The sequence below is a fragment of the Centroberyx affinis genome, unplaced genomic scaffold (genome assembly GCF_046629955.1).
Source record: "Centroberyx affinis isolate AG114_WGS23_722 - 3 ecotype Tasmania unplaced genomic scaffold, CSIRO-AGI_Caff_v1 ptg000044l_1, whole genome shotgun sequence".
Classification (NCBI taxonomy): Eukaryota; Metazoa; Chordata; class Actinopteri; order Beryciformes; family Berycidae; genus Centroberyx; species Centroberyx affinis.
In genome coordinates, this window is record NW_027278757.1 from 54665 (window position 1) to 71265 (window position 16601).

Consider the following 16601-nt stretch of genomic DNA (forward strand, 5'->3'; position numbering starts at 1 on the left):
TCCAAATTCAGCTCCTTCTGGGTTTAATTCAGTTTAAGAAACATTATCTTTCATTATCTGGAACATTACTTGTTTAGAGGAGGTGGTTGTTTTGAGAAGATAACAATGAAAGAGTTGTAAAACTGTACTTTACACAATTCAATTTAATGAGGTGACAAAATATTCATATGCCGCATGAAGAAAAACCAAAACATTTGGGGGCAATCTGAGCACCTCCGCCCTTTCCTATTTCCTGTAACCCTGTTTTCCCTTCAATCAGCACTCCCCTTCTCCTGCACAAATGCTTCAGACACAGAGGGGTGTATGTGATAAAAGGAGACCCATACAGCCTCAGTCATGCATGTGCACTTTACGAGGTAGTACAGCCGTTCACACATCAACTGAGGAGTGACACCTCCCCGGGCCCCCTTCCCTCTCAAACAGATTTTTATCTGTCCGCCAGGTTATAGGCCTAGTTGTGGGGAGGGGGCTGCTGGGATCGCTTTCCCAGATTATGAGATAAGGAAGACAGGAGGATAAGAAAGGCGTACTTATTGTATAAGGTTGAATCCTGGTGATGGGGACAGGCTGTGTTGCCTGTTGGCTGGTTGACTGACTAACTGGGGCTCCGTTATGAGTAAGGCGGATTAGGAGATGAAGATGCAAATTGCTCCATGTTCCATCACGGCTCAACAGAAGGGAAAGGAACAGGGAACAGAAGCATGCAAAAGAAAGCCCTATATAAAATCATTGCGGTCTGAGCAGAGATGCACTCTGGGTAAGTGAGGTACTGACTCAAGCAAACACTCAACATCATTAGTATGGTCCCACGCTGTGTGCCCCGAATTCAACAGAATAATTAAAACATTTTTTCATTAAATGATGATTAGAGCATTGATGAATATAAGGTATAAGTATTGCCGGAAGATCATCTACTTAAACAGGCTTAAGTAGGGCAGGTGGGACTGCACACTATAGGTACAACATGCTTGACTCAAGGAGTAAATGAAGTCACAGCAGCTCTTCAAATCTAATCAAGCAACTGATTGGTTGATAAGATGCTATCTCACTGGAACTTCCCAGAAGGAACAGGCCACAAATATAGAGAAACAAACAATGTATTCACACAGTGAAGCACTAGAAGTTGTTAATGTCTGTCCAAACTTCAGCCACTACTGCAGATGTAGAAAAAAAAAGATAAATTCTGTACTTTAAGGTATGGTATGTGCGTTCCTGGGCAGGACATGGAACACTTGCAGTGTAAGGAAGGCAACAGTTAGAGAAGCGCTGGACTGTGGATGAACCTGATGTGTCAAACTGTGTGAACCGCCCCAACATGCTCACCCATCCTTTGTGTTGTCTGTCCTCACTCTACATCTCTATATTACTGTGATCTATATCTATATAGAACACACTTAGTAGCCCAATAGTCCTGCCCTTTCCTCTCTAAAAACCCAAATTAAGAGCACTGAGCGTTGTGCTCAGAGCATTGTGTTACTTCTAGAAAAATAGAAGACATGCTGCTGACTTGACGAGCTCAATACACTAGAAACAATCAATTAGGAGATACAGGAGATGAACCCAAGAACTAAGAGAAGAAGTGAAACACAAAACACTTTCAGAAAAGGGCGCTTACTACTCCTGTGCATAACAGCAACATCCATTACCAGAATTTATCTCAGCAGCAGATCGTCACACTGCTTTGAATGACTTTTTTCCATTTCTGTGGATGCTCTCCAATGATGATTCCTCAATGTGTCACATGTATCATATCATGTGTAATAGCCCATGTGTTTGAGTTCAATACACGATAAAAACAAATGGTTCTTCAGCGGTTAAAGGACCTTCCGTGTCGTCCTCTGGGTCTCCTTGCACACAGCTACACATCCGAGTCCAGCTGCAGCCCTGACACCAGGCCAGCATGAAGGGAATCCCTGGCATTCAAGCCTCCTGGAAAACATTCCTCAAATTGTGTGTGTGTGTATGTGTGTGTGCACATGTGTAAGTGTCTCTTAAGAGTTTCCCCTCACTTTTTTTTTTTTTTAAAACACAGGGTCAACAGAAATTACATGTGGGCCCATTTCAGTTGCCATTTGTCCTATCCTCTGCTGTGCAGACTGAAATTTCAGCACCATGAAAAGCAGAACATGATTTTTGATTACTCCTCTGGGGCATCATAAAACTAGCTATGAGCATTGCTATGCCAATGTAGCCACTAATCTTCATAGCCTTCTCAATTATTGAAAATATAATATTTTCTTCGTTAATAACTCAAACATTTCTTAAATTAATGAATTGTTGAGCCTCAAATGATCAGGGTTTGCTTCATTAGAAATGGTTGTAACTCTAAAAACACACAACTGTTACAAGGTCCTAGTCTTTTTTTAGTTTAGTCCAAGTTTAATCTTGACAAGGAATACTCCCATCGGGCGTAAACCCAGCACATACTGCCTACACTTTCTGTGGAATAAATCTGTGGTTGTCAAACAGGTGTTCAGTCTTTCAGCAAAGAATTAGTTGAAGTGGCTCTGCGATTAACACACATTTGGCCCCTTTGGATCCAACATGAATAATGTTGTTGGAAAACATTGTAATGTGCTGTTTTACAATCGCACGCTGACTCTCAAACAGAATGTTAACAGGTTCTCCCCAGTCCGAGCAGAAATGCTTTTCACTGACGGACAAGAATCCCATTGAAGCCTCACTCAGCCCTCAGTGTGCAGGGACAATCACTACCTCCCTGCTGCTGCATTATTCAGCCGCTTCATCAGGACTTCCTTGTCATCCACTTCCCCTCATGGAAAAAGACTGGGTTAATGAAAACATTCAAGGAGCTGAGAGGCAGTTCATGTGAATGGAGATTCCACACAACTAGAGAGGATCTTAATTAAGGAGCTGGGCGGTCTAGTGATCATGCTTAATAACCTATTCAAATCAACTCGACAAAGACTCTCTAAATGGGCTGGCAGAGAGAGAAAGACAGCATACCTGGGTGTTGGTCTGATGTATGAGCAGACACAGCCAGTACCAGGCACCCAGTGGTACTATTGGCCCACTATTGGTCCATTGTTAAGAAGCACACTAACTATAGCCTGGCCACTGCAGGCTCTCCACTTGCTCAAAGAATGGCGCTGAAGTAGATGAAATGGTGTAAATCAGGTGTTGGTGAGGGAGGAGGGAAGGAACAAAAATTGAGAAATGCTCCCTCCAGAATTATTGCCCGCCATGGGCGGATTTGTGGTTTGAAATCCGTCTGCACGGTTTAACAATTCATACTCTCAAATTAGTAATCTGTACTTTCAAATTAGTAAAGCGTGCTGTCGAATGAATTAATCCATACCTTCAAATTAATAATCAGCGCCCTCGATTCAGTAATCCATGCCCTCAATTTTACACGCACCGAACCAGGATCAAATGACTTGGTGCTTGTAAAATTGAGGGCATGGAAGACCTTTCACCAGGTCGGTAGAAGATAGGAATGGTTTGATTTTGCATATATTTCTAAACTGAAAGATACAGGACTAACAGGATTTCCCTCTTCACCAGCTTGTCAAAGCTTAAGTTTCTGTCAAAATACATGCCTTGATTTCTGGCCACTGGCTTCCCATTTGAAGATAGGCCATCTAGTTTGTTGTGGGTTAAGATAGCTAGGGGGGAGCTAGGGGGACCAAAAACAACAATTTCTACTTTATTGTTGAGTTGTAAAACATTTTGAGACACCCAACACTCTTCATATCTGTGAGGCATTCAAGGTGGGTGTCACAGTAGATTGTGTTGCTAGCTTTGGGGGGCAGGTGTAACTGGTGTAATCGGTGTAGCAGTGAAAAAAGACGTTATGTTTTCAGATAACGTGACCAAGTCAGAGCATGCACAAGGAGAATAAGATGAGACTTCAAATTTAACACTGAAACATGCAGCTAGAATGAATTGAGGATGATGAGTTACCAATGATGACAAGTTCTAATGGCGAGGTAGGAGCTGATCCAGTTCAGTGCTGTATCTTTAATACCAATCCAATGCCTCAGACAGTCAATTTAGGTTGCATGATCAACTGTATCAAAGGCAGCGCTTAGGTCTAAAAGAATTTGAATTTCACAATCGGCTGCTTCTACTGGTAGTAAGAGATCATTAATTACTTGGAGCAGGGCAGACTCTGTGCTGTGCAGTGCTCTAAATCCTGGTTGAAATTTCTCCAATATGTTGTTGTGGTATAAAATAAATAACAACTGAGTCAAAATAACTTTTTTTCTGTTTCTTTCTTTGTTATTGTACTCTCTTGATAGGCCATCTGTTTTCCAATAGACCAATAGAATGGGTATATAAAAATGTTGGCCTCCAAAGGTAAATATTACTTTTTTATTCCCATCTCACGGGGCAAAGTATCCAAACATCAAAATCCACTTCTGTCAGACTGGAGGAAGAGGAAGGGCTGGATAATAAATAATGGGAAATAATGGGAGTGCATTATGCTTTTATCCAGGCTGCCACCTGTATGCACTCGGCCTACTGCACTTTCTCCAAAAACCCAACACAAGTGGCCTCAGTGCATTAAAGGAAAAAATCACTCAAACACTTTAACACTGTTAAAAAACAGCTGCTGGCAATAGCATTTCTGGGCCAGATTTGTTCTTTGGTGGTGTATTTTCCTTATACCCGCAGATAACTGGCCAAATGTAGATGACATGGAGATTTCCTGTGCAGCTACCATGGAGATTGTAAGCAGAAAACTTTTCACCTATATAAAATATCAACAGTAAACATCAGGTTTTGGTGTCAGTCCCTCAGAATCAAAGAACAAGGGCTTCTTTCTAGACTCACCATTTTGTACCAACGTTGAACAATCATACAAGGAAACATTAAATGTAGAAGAGGCAAAGATAGCAATTTCTCCACTGACAGAAGTCCAAGTAGAGACCAGAATGCAATGCAGCCACAATTGAATAAAGGGTGTCTCTCACTTTTCTCTACCGAGAAAACTCTTGCTCTCTTGCTATGCATACATACACATATAATCCACAGCTGAACGTCAAAAGTAAAAAAAAATGTAGGAAATGGAAATATAGGAAATCACTAACTTAGGTAGAAGTTGATAAGGCAAGTTGAGGGAAAGTGTGTAAAACTACAACACTATCACAAAATACTCCTGGAATGCATTGGACATCACAAATTGATGATATATAGCACTGTAAGAGTATCCGAGGGTGTATTTTTCCTTTAAGATGTGCGATTGCTTAACATGGGTTTAGAGAGACAACCTCCTCCACCTGTACACCACACCAGGCAATCCCTTCCTCTCTTCCTTCTCCTCCTCCCTCTTTCCATCCCGGTGACTCAGGGCGCTTAAATGACCTGCTCTGCCGCTGTGGACCCTCCTCATATGCAGCTGCTCTGTCTGTGAATGGCTCCCTGTGCGCTCCTCTCCCCGGTTCTCCTGTGAGCTGGCCAGGGGCAACACCCAGTGCTAACGTGCCAGGGGAGGATTTCCAGAGCCTCAATAAGAGCTAAATAAACCAGCCTCCACATCTGGGAGAGCAGTAACACTGGTAAACACTGGGCCGCGGCCTGCCCACAAAGCCAGGCCCTTGTTTCCACTTAATGATGATAGCCCAAGGTTTCTGCACTGCTGCCTGTCACACTCACTTAGACTCATCACTGTGCTCCCTCTCAAAGTCACACATATACACAGCCACTAACGCTCACATGTGTACACACACACACACACACACACACACACAGGCCAATGGGTTACAGCTTCTGCACTCATACAGGACCATTATTGCTTTTTAAGAAGCAGACTACTGCTCAGACTTGGCTAACTGAAACAGATAGATAAAAACTTGTATGTGATGTCTCGCCACCTTCTGGAGTGTTGCATTGGTCCAAATTGCATACAAATAAAGGGCTGCATTTGGGCCACATCCAGTATAAAACTGTGCTATGTGTCAATGCACAGCTTGGTGAGGATAAGCCAAGCTTCCCAGAGGCATAGTCTGGTCTAGAGGACTCCCTACTGGTGACAGAGGGAATGAGAGTGAAGAAAAGTAAATTCAGTTCAGGACACTGCCATGGACATGACATATACAGTACCAGTTTGTTGCTGAGTAAGGACAGTTTTGTACAGATATTAGACTAGATAATCATAAGATTCAGGTACACATTAGGCTTCCAACCTGAAAGGTACAATCAATGGGCAACACTGACATCCTACAGCCCAAATGATTTTCCCGAAAATCCTTTTCAGAATATTCCGGTTATGTCAGCTTAGACAAGTTAAAAGAAAGGTTGTTATGCACGTTACTGGAGCAGTAGTATGGGATGATGTAGTGATATTAGCTAGACACATTCATTCCTGTAAGATCCATTTAGTGTTGTCATGAAAATGAGACATGGCAGGGTATACCGTTTCAGATGATAACTCATTAGTGTCCCCTGTTCCTTCAGAGATCACCCAGTGATACCTTAAAGTTTCCACGCGGACTTTCTCAATACGGATGTTAACATTTTGGTCATTGTTTCTCCCACTGAAAACCTATGGGATTACACTTCCTGGATTTTATTTTAGTTCTATGTAAATGGTGCCTGAAAAGACGCATTGAAGGACAGTGATTAATTCTGCCTACCTAAAGCAGTTCACCAGTCAAATATCCCACATGTAGTCTTATTAAAAACTCACCCATCGTTGGAGCAGGTCATGAACTCTTCTTTGATCTTGGGATGCCAGCAGCCACCATTCAGCATGGCAGTGTGGCCCTGAAAAGAGTAGAAAGTCGAAATAAAAAAATGCAACAGTGGTCAATGTGAAGGGTGAAGCAGTTAAATATGACTATGTTATTGCTAGACTGATGACTGATGACCAACTGATAGTGTGTGCTGGCACTATTAGCATCTATGGAAGAAATGCCTACTAAAAAAACCTCATTTAAAATGGAAAGTACCAGCAAGGCAAATAGCCTCATTTTCATTTTCCCCCGTCATTAGAGAGGAATGCCAGCGCAAACAGAGAATGAAGAACCTCTAAAACAACTGGATAGCCTGACACCCTGGTCTGCAGTTGCAGTTTAAAACTGCATCCACACTCTTAGTTCCAAATTAGTTCTTCTCAGACAGGCAAGGCTCTACCTAGAACCATTTGTGTTTGAAGAACCTTTTGTTGACAAGGTTCCTTAACGGTTCTTTGCAAGACAAACAGTTCTATCTACAACCCTTTTCATTTGAAGAACCATTTTTGGAAGTAGTTCTTCATGGATCTACTGGACGATGAGAAGAAAATTTCATTATTTTTTGCCTTCATTAGATAGTTTTAAGTAGAGAGAGACAGGAAAGACTGGGAAAGAGAGAGGGGGATGACATGCCCTAAGGTCCCGGGCCAGATCCAAACCCAGGACACTGCGTTCACGGCACACACCCCACAATGCGGGACGCCCCTGAAAATTTCAAACGTAATAGTTTTCTATTCCATTTTTTGTTGACTTGATTATGAAATAACACTATTTTAAAACAACATATACATGTCAACACCAGTGTCATTTCACACACACAAAACTTATAGTTCACTTACATGGGACATTTAATTTACTGACTGCTAGCGGGTAATGAACTCTGAACCATGACGGTGATCATGCTGTGCTGTTTCCAACTAAGCCATACACACCCGCTGTGCTTACAGTATGTAGTGTTTCGGGCATTGTAACTTCAGTAAGGACAAAGGGCAACACAAAAAAGGCCAAAAAAGGTTCCCTAAATAGACAATTATTCAATTTATTCCTCACACTGTGTTAAACCAGATTACATTTTGGTGTGAAGCTGCAGTGAACAAGGATGGATGAAACTTCACTGATGTTTCATCCATAAACAAGGAAAATACCCTATATGATTGTAATTAGAACTTCTATTTTGAATACTGTAGTCTTGGGTTTTGTCCATCCTTGAAAAAAGCCTTACTTTACAACTGAGACAGTGAACCCTAAAGCCATGCAGCAGGCTGAGGGTCATAGCTCCAAACAGCAAGCTCAGGGCAGAGTGACTTTGAGCCATTTCCTCTGCTAGAACAGCCCTGTGGAGAATTAGTCATAATAAATAACTTCAAAGAGGGATTGCCCAGGGAGAGGCCTCCCTTTACTGCCAGGTCAGGGTGCTGCAGAGAGGCTTCAGACATGACATACCTCTATCTGACAGCCTGCTCAAGGAAGGAGAGCCTCAAATGTACAGAAGTTGACCAAATGACATTGGTATGTGTGGATCAGGAAGAGGGGCTTGCCTGCTCACTGGCAAATACTTAAAGCACAGCACTTTAATCAATATAGGGCACTACCTAGCTTTTTCTGGGTGAGGACTAAAAAGCACTAAGGACATAATATTGCCAGGTTGTTAATGTTTATGGTAACATACAGACATATATGGTGAGGTTAAAGCTCAAATGGTTTGTAAATGACTGAATTGCTTCCATACTTTGGCCAACAGCATCAAAACAAACTGGATGGAGGAACCACTACCTTGCTAAGCAAATCTGATTTCTCTTCCTCAACAGTTTAGGACAACAAATTGCCAATGACTAAAGAGAAGCAGACTGATATTCATGCTAACAGTAGAAACCACATCAGAGGACCTTAATGACCAACAGAGCTACAAAGAAAAAATAAGCCTTCCTGATGTGTGTGTGTGTGTGTGTGTGTGTGTGTGTGTGTGTGTGTGTGTGTAGACTGCACAATTAATAAAAAACTATCAAAAATTACAGTATTGACTACTGATCCACTGGGTCATCGTCAATGGGCCAAAATGGACAAGAATGGAGGACACCCAGGAAAACCTGGGTGTCTTCTAGTTGCAATCAGTTGGTAGCTTCTGTGGATGGTCAGTGGCCACCAGTATGGCTTTCTAAAACAGTGCAACCCAACACATGGATATTTAATTAGGATCCTGCCTTGTAGAACCAAGTACAAGAATTGGGATGAACCATGACAGTCCTAAGAGCATGTGATGTCCCTCTGCCCCTCTGACTGCCTCCAGCTGGACACACAACACAGACCATTATCCCCACATACACAAAAACAGACTAGCTCATAGCTGCAGCTTGCTACCATTATGCTTTGGCAGGGTCCACCTACTCTGTAGAGCAGAGCAGAGCAGAGCAGAGCAGAGCAGAGCAGAGCAGAGAAGAGAAGAGAAGAGAAGAGAAGAGAGTAGTCTGTGTTCAGTATCAGTGTCTATGAGATGCACTGCCATACCTTAGTGTTGGCCATGTCCACAATGTACTGGTCTCCCTTCACACACTCCATGACGTTGAAGCCATCGCGGTCCAACACCTTGGCCTGTGCATTGCCAGAAACCACCAGGATGACATCACCGGTGATGCTGTACTGCAAGGATTTGATCTGGTGGCTGAGGGGACACACACATCGAGGGGACATATGAGACACAGAAGATGCTTTCACTTTGCATTCCTGCGGCTAGCTATCTGCCATTCATGGAGTAAGTGCTGTTAAGTGTCTCTGAGTCTGTTTGCATTGGTGGAAGCCATCTGCGAGCTGTGATTGTACGAGACCTCTGAGCCAAAATATTGTTATATAACAAGCTTTTAATCCTTGAAAAGGTTCAGGGAAAAAAAACAAACACTAGGTACGTGTAACTATAGGAACCGGGATAACATAAGTCACAGAGTACGACTGATGTTTGGTCCCCTTGACCTGGGGCAGGCAGGCAGGCAGGCAGGCAGGCAGGCAGGCAGGCAGGCAGGCAGGCAGGCAGGCAGGCAGTCACACACACACACACACACACACACACACACACACACACACACACACACACACACACACAGCATATGCATGAGCCAGCCTGTGTTCAAACTCTCACAGTCAGCATTATGAGATGGTCTTCAAACTAAGACAGAGAAGGAAAGCACATTCTTAGGCACATATTATAATAGACAAAATACACAATGAAACACATACAAGTATGCACATGCACACAGGCATGCATCCACATGTACACAATCATACACAGAGAAACATGCACGCACAGACACACAAAGATCTGCGGCCTAAGCATTAAAACTGATCAAAATTGTGTGTACATTGTAAAATCAGATAAAGTTGTAAACCTGTTTAGTCTTTTTCATAGCCAACGGATATATAAGAATTTCACATTTAGAAATTTACAATAACAAAGAAAAAAAATACACAGCCATGCACGCAAATGCAGAGACAGACAAAAATGCGGACCACTTTACCAGAGTGCAGTTAACAATTCAGGTCAATATCAAATAGCATTAACACAGCAGGGGGTAGATGGGGCAGTCACATTTCCGTGCAGGGAGCAAAAAGTTCCATTGTTAAAATGAGAGTGGGGCTGCCATCAATGTCTAATTAATGTTTCTAATTGGGGGGCTTTGGCGCCTTTAAAGGATCACTACACAGCACCAACGGCTCAGGTTCCTCATCGTTTCAGTCCTGACTGAGCCGAGGGGAGGGGAGGCTCTTCCAGTCTTTGGGACAGTAAGGAAAGAAGAACAGTGGACCTCACACCGTGGCGTTTCTAAATAAGGCCCAGCGTGCCAGTGACCGTACAGGCTGATGGATCACACTGTAATCAGATTAAATGTGGCGTACATTTTTGTTAATAGGGGAAAGCCTGCTCCAGCTCAGCCCACTGGTTCTCAAAACCCAAAGAGAATTCAATCTCTTATCATGGCTTCAATGAAACACAGAATAAACATAAACAGACACACAAACACCCACACATCTCTACCATCTGCTTCTAGGTGGGTCATTTTTAACGAAGGGAGTGGATGTCCCAGAGTTAACATGAGGCTCAATGAAGCACAAAAAAACATGTGTGTGTTTGTATGTATGTGTGTGCTTTGGTATGCAAAGATGTTGTAAATGTTAATGAGCAAGAAACTAATTAACCATATGTTAAGCAACTGTGTTTATGTTCAATTTATGTTCTCAGAAGGGGACTCACCACTCGCAGGGCTGCAGGGATCTGAAGGCCTGCAAAGCTTGGTCCATCCCAGCAAAATCCCAGAACCGCACATCATAGTCATATCCCCCAGTAACCAGACGAGCTCCAGAGGGGTCTAATCCGAGTGCTGATACCTGGGGAGACAATTACGAACCACTCAGAGACTACCTATAGGTCTGTATGGTAAATGTAAATGTTTTGCCTACTTTGCTTCAGCTGCAAGCAGCTGACCAAATCTAGAATGTTGCCCCCACTGCTAGAAAAATTTGACAATATAGTCATAATCTAGTCTTGCTGCGTACTCAAAAAGGCAACAGAATATAGAATTTGGTTTTATGTTAGGAGCAAACCATTCAAATCTGAACTGCTTTCAAACTGCAATCAGCACCGGCTTTAGGCTAGGCTCCAAACTGAAGACAAGAAGTCCAAAACAAAATTTCCCCTTCTCCTACTGCTATAAAAAATCTTGAGAGAAATGCATTTGCTATTTGCTCTTGCTGTTAAAGTTTAGCACCAAATAAGTTAATCTTGGGTGAAAGTCATTTGTGGTCTGCATTATCAGATCTTTTAGTTTTGAGAGAGGTTCAGGGAAAAAAAAGTGTTCATAAATAAATTATGCTGTTAATAATGAGCCAATCATGATATATATATAGACCTTCTACCAAAATGGCTCTGTGCAAGTCAAGTTTATGATAACTGAGGGCTAAGACAGGAAGGACTTACTGTTTTGGTGCCATGCTGCAGAGTGATCTCATGAGTGTCTGGAATCTTCTTCACTGGATTCTAGGACAGAGAGATGAGATACAGACAGTGAGAGAAAAAGTGAAAGAAGGCAGGGCTGATGTAGGTGTGTGGCTGTAAACTGGGATTCAGTTATAGAGGGAGATGACCAGAGTCTAAAACACTCTAAATGAGAAAACCAGCTGATCACCACACTTTTGAGTACTACTGCATTGGTACCTTTTAGATGGGATAGACATTGTGGCATGAGAAAGGGAACATGATAAATGATCAAAGGTACAGCAGGTCAATTACTCATTAATCATCTTTTCTTGTGCTGCCATCTAGTGGTGGAATCTTAAAAACACCCCACAAGACAATTAATTGGTGCCTGTATTCAAGAAAACCAGCCAGCTTTAGACTGGAAAAATAATAAATAAAAGTGTATTCAGATGTTGGACCTATGGGAAATATTTAGCAATCCCTGACGCCAACTGTCAAGTGTGAAATTCCAGACATACATCATCATCCTCATCCAGCACCTCCCCTTCATCATCTTCATCATCATCTTCATTGTGAGCCGTGCTGCCTGTGTAACCTGGTGGTAGAGGAGGTCCCACAAGCTCATCGTCATCATCCTCCTGGGCTGTAAGTTGGGGAGGCACCGGGGGCCCAATGAGCTCCGAGTCGGAGTCGGAGTCAGAGTCAGAGCTACTGTCATCGCTGCTGTCACTCTCCTGTTTCCTGCAGGGAAGAGCATGACAGTCAAGCAAAAGTAGATAGTCAATAATGCAAAAACTCAATCCCTAAGCATCCTTAACTTGTGCTTGAATAACAGACAAGTGCCTCTGAAGCAGGAGCAGCCTGAGCAAACTATAACATAGAACTCACTCAAATCTAGAAACACTGAAATTACTTGTTACCTGGAAGTAGCAGTTACAGCTTTGTCTCTCTGACTGGAGCCTGATGACTTGACTGAGTGGGAGCTCTCCCCTTCGTCCTCCTTCTGCCTCTCATCTAAGGGAGCAACAACTGGGGTTAGAGACACTGACTGGCAAAAGGATGACTGCCGAGCATAGCTGTTCAGATCATGCTTGTTGATTTAACTTACCGAACACACGTTGACTCCTCTCAATGGCTGTTCGCCGGGTCTGTTCAAATATGGCATCCAGGTCAAATGTACGGGCCTTCTTACCTGGAAGGAACCAACATAGCTCTTACTTTACTTGAACAATGAAACAATTGCTGAAAGTAGTTAATTGGAATCAATTAAATATGTAAAATTCTTGTCAGTTTGTGCTATATTATTGCCATACCAAAGCCAGAGAATCCCATGACAGAGGCCATGTCTCCATCACCACTCATCCCGTCTGACACTGCAAAGAAGCATAGTTTTAGCTGATGAAATGGTTTTCATGGTCTGGGTTGGCACTCAGAGATCATGTCATTCACTCAGAGGTCATGGTAAAAGTTGTCCTGGAGAAAATGGCATCAAAGTATCAAGTGAATCAATTACAGGGTCAGAATCAAGAAGTTTCAAGATTCTTAGAATTGCATGATTGTGGGAAATATATATATTTTTTCCATTCTACCTACTGATACTGAAGATTGTAATTCAAAAGTGCTTGTCATATGGCTGCTTCAAAAGGTAAAATGCAGCCATCTTGACTATTTTTTTTCTCTAATTCCAGGGGTCTCCCTCTTCTGTAAATGACTATACATAGTGGAGGAATATAACAGAGTGGTGAGCTGTGAAAACTTAAACATAAACATCCCTTTTCTACAGCTAGATACACTTTTTAGGTAGGAAAAGTACATTGTTGGTATTGTATGTATTATTATATAATGAATGAAATATAGTGGATTTTCACCCACATTGATAGCCATTATCTCACCACAGCAGTAACACAAGTGCCATCATCATTATTCACTATTTGGTTATTTTACGCTATTCAAAGATTATTAAAAACAGATTAGGTCTGCTTGAACCTAGATTTCAAAATACAGAAAGAAAACAGTCAAGAGTCCTTGAACCTTTCAGCCCTCAGTTCCTGCAACTTCTGCACTTGACCATGTTCAGTCACCTAAAGAACATTCTTCAGAAAGCTAATGCAGAGGAAGTGAGGAGACATGGGGTTGTTCAACATTAGTGTCCCTTCATGCCCATTTTAACCCTCACACCACAGCTCTGGATGTTGATGCTCATGGCTCATGAGCTGAATTTAGTGCTGGCACTGAATGGCAAAGAGATCCTTCAAAACAAATTCAAATATCCTGGGAAGACAAAATCACATCTCTGAACTTCAAATTGGGCAACAACAGCTTTCTTTACTGCCCACTAGGGTTGCAAAGGGGTGGAAAATTTCCGGTAAATTTCCGGAAAGTTTCTGGTAAATTTCCATGGGAAGTTAAGCTGGGGAATTTTGGAAATATTCCAAATTGGAAACTTTCCATGGGAATTATGGGAATTTATGGGAATTTATGGGAATTAATGGGAATTTATGGGAATTAACTGGGAATTGAGGGTAATTTAATGGAAAGGTATCATATCCAAGCATAAATATTTGTTTTGTTATAAGCAGACATCCATCCAAAATAATACAATTAAAACAGATTTATTTGTAAGTAGAACTTTATCAAGTGTTAAATATTTTATTGAACAATCAATTCTTTCATTGAAGAACAAAAACATGAATGTTGAGTTAAATATTACTCATCCCCCCGACCCAACCCATTCAAAAATTAATAAAAATGCACAGGAATGCACAGTGCATGTAGGGGGCGTGGTCTCAATAGCCCTGCAGTAAGCAGTGTGCTATGTGTGCATGTGATTGAGGAATAGCATAGATATTCAACTGTACTTGCATGATATCTGGTTGTTTTAGTCAGGATTATGCTAAAATATATTTTCCCCAACTATATTTAAGTTCCCTATTAAGAGCATACCTTCAATTTAGTAAATTCCTGGTTTATTCCCGTTTATTCCCATAAATTCCCGTTAATTCCCATAAATTCCCGTTAATTCCCATGGAAAGTTTCCAACTTTGAAAATTCCCGGAATTTTGCAACCCTACTGCCCACTACAGTTTTCCATGGTGATTCACTTCAAATCCTTTATCAGAGTCTTTGAGCACAACATAGAAAGCAAAACAAGTAGTAACCAAGGCAGGCTTTATTTCCTAGAGAAATTCACTGTTGGATGACCGTGAGATCTGGTATGCAGTTGCATGCACATGAACCCAGAGACGGGATACAGTGAGGCAAAAACATGTTGGGCATGAAATAAAAATAGCAACTGCCTATCTGGAGATGGCCTTCAACTGGACAGCCATAAAGGCAGAGGATGGAAAAGCTCTACATGCCTGTGCTGTATTTCTGAGAGCATGCTCTCATGTTTGAATGCTTGATGGAACCAGAAACCCCATGAGAGCTATTATGGTCAACAGTTTGTGATCCTCTAGAAAATAAGACACAAAGGGCTAAGTTTGTGGACCTTTTGAAGTTTGTTGCGAGCAAGCCAGTATAGGTCTGGACCCAATATTTGGAGACATTCAAGATTCAGTGTCCCATAAAGATGGTCCAGAGGCTAAAGCCACGGCCCCACAAAGAGCTAAGTCATGACTTAAACGAGTAGTTTTTCCACCATTTCATTGGAGTCAATGCTCCTAAAGTGCTGGAACCATAAGAAATAGTCACACCTATTTCTATAGAAGGTGACATCACCTGGCACCAAAGATCAGCCAATGGCAGATGGCAATTTCAGCTACAGTTTTCAATTAAAACATCAACCGTAAATACCAGGTTTTGTGTCAGTCCCTCAGAATTGAAAAGGCTTCTTTCTAGACTCGCCATTTTGCACCATCAATCAGACATTCAATAATACAGGGAGAAATCCATCGTATAAGAGTTAGAGATAGCCTCCCAATTCCTTCACTAACAGTAGCCTCAGTAGACCATAATGCAACGCAGCTGACATGTTGGGTTTGAATAAAGGGCATGGCGCTCAATTTTTTCAACTGGAAACACTCATTCTCTTGCCATTACTATCACTATTGCTATCACTATTATTATTGCTCTCTCCACCTACATGTAAAACCCAGCTGAGTGCAACAAGCCCAGGCAACCCAGTTCTCTGGGGGATGTCAAGAGGCATTGTAGGAAATGTAGGAAATGACTAACTGAAGCAAACTGTGGTGTTGGCCATGGTTATTATCATATTAAACTACTTGGTATTTTAGAGCAGTGGTATTGATCGCTTGGCTAAATAATGTTCCTCTATGATCCCACAATCACATCTTATCTTCCCAAGTCCCTGACAACACAGAGACAAAATAAATCTACACCACTAATTTTGACAATTCTCAACACATTTGCCTGCCAATCAGTTTGGCATCGAGATAAAAAAAACATGTCGAAAGTGTCGGTCCCCAACAAGCTGTGCTGCTGAAAACCACTGAGTTAACATTAATTAGCTATCAATATAAGTTAGCTAACGTTACAAAACTGATTAATTAAATAGAAAAACATTGCATAATTTCATCTTGAATGACAAGAGCAGGCAGGCTATACACACTTTAAAGAGAAAAAGATAGAAACACGTGATTCTAAGTTGTGGTTACAGGAAAACATAGCTAGCAGAAATTAGCAACAAAGCCTGTTTGTTTTCACTTCTTGGCAAAAGTTAGCAAGCTGATAAAGAGCCTTCAGGTATGCATGTTTGAAATACAGTCCCCGATAACTGAAATTACATGCAACATGCAAAAATAACTATGAGGAACATTAACAGACAAATAACAATATAAAACGTTGCTACCTTTATCCACTTTGTTAGGATCCATGTTTTCAAGTAGAAAAATTACCTTTGACCCCGGAAGTTGTTTATGCCGCGTTCACGAAATGTGGGATTTCCAGCAAATGCGACCTGTCGACTGGGAAAACCCGTT

At 41.8% G+C, this 16601-nt stretch overlaps 1 protein-coding gene across 1 annotated transcript in view; it reads right to left on the bottom strand.

Moving 5' to 3' along the window:
• LOC139642427 (WD repeat-containing protein 70) overlaps positions 1-16512 on the bottom strand; it is a 45546-nt gene extending 29034 nt beyond the window's left edge. Inside the window, exons 1-9 of the mRNA XM_071517250.1 lie at positions 16472-16512; positions 12975-13034; positions 12770-12853; positions 12582-12675; positions 12180-12402; positions 11662-11721; positions 10939-11072; positions 9204-9357; positions 6653-6729 (exon numbers count right to left, since the gene is read on the bottom strand). Coding sequence (XP_071373351.1) covers positions 6653-6729; positions 9204-9357; positions 10939-11072; positions 11662-11721; positions 12180-12402; positions 12582-12675; positions 12770-12853; positions 12975-13034; positions 16472-16496 — 911 coding nt within the window. The 5' untranslated portion in view covers positions 16497-16512. The remainder of the gene's footprint in view (positions 1-6652; positions 6730-9203; positions 9358-10938; positions 11073-11661; positions 11722-12179; positions 12403-12581; positions 12676-12769; positions 12854-12974; positions 13035-16471) is intronic.
• Positions 16513-16601: the final 89 nt, after the last annotated feature.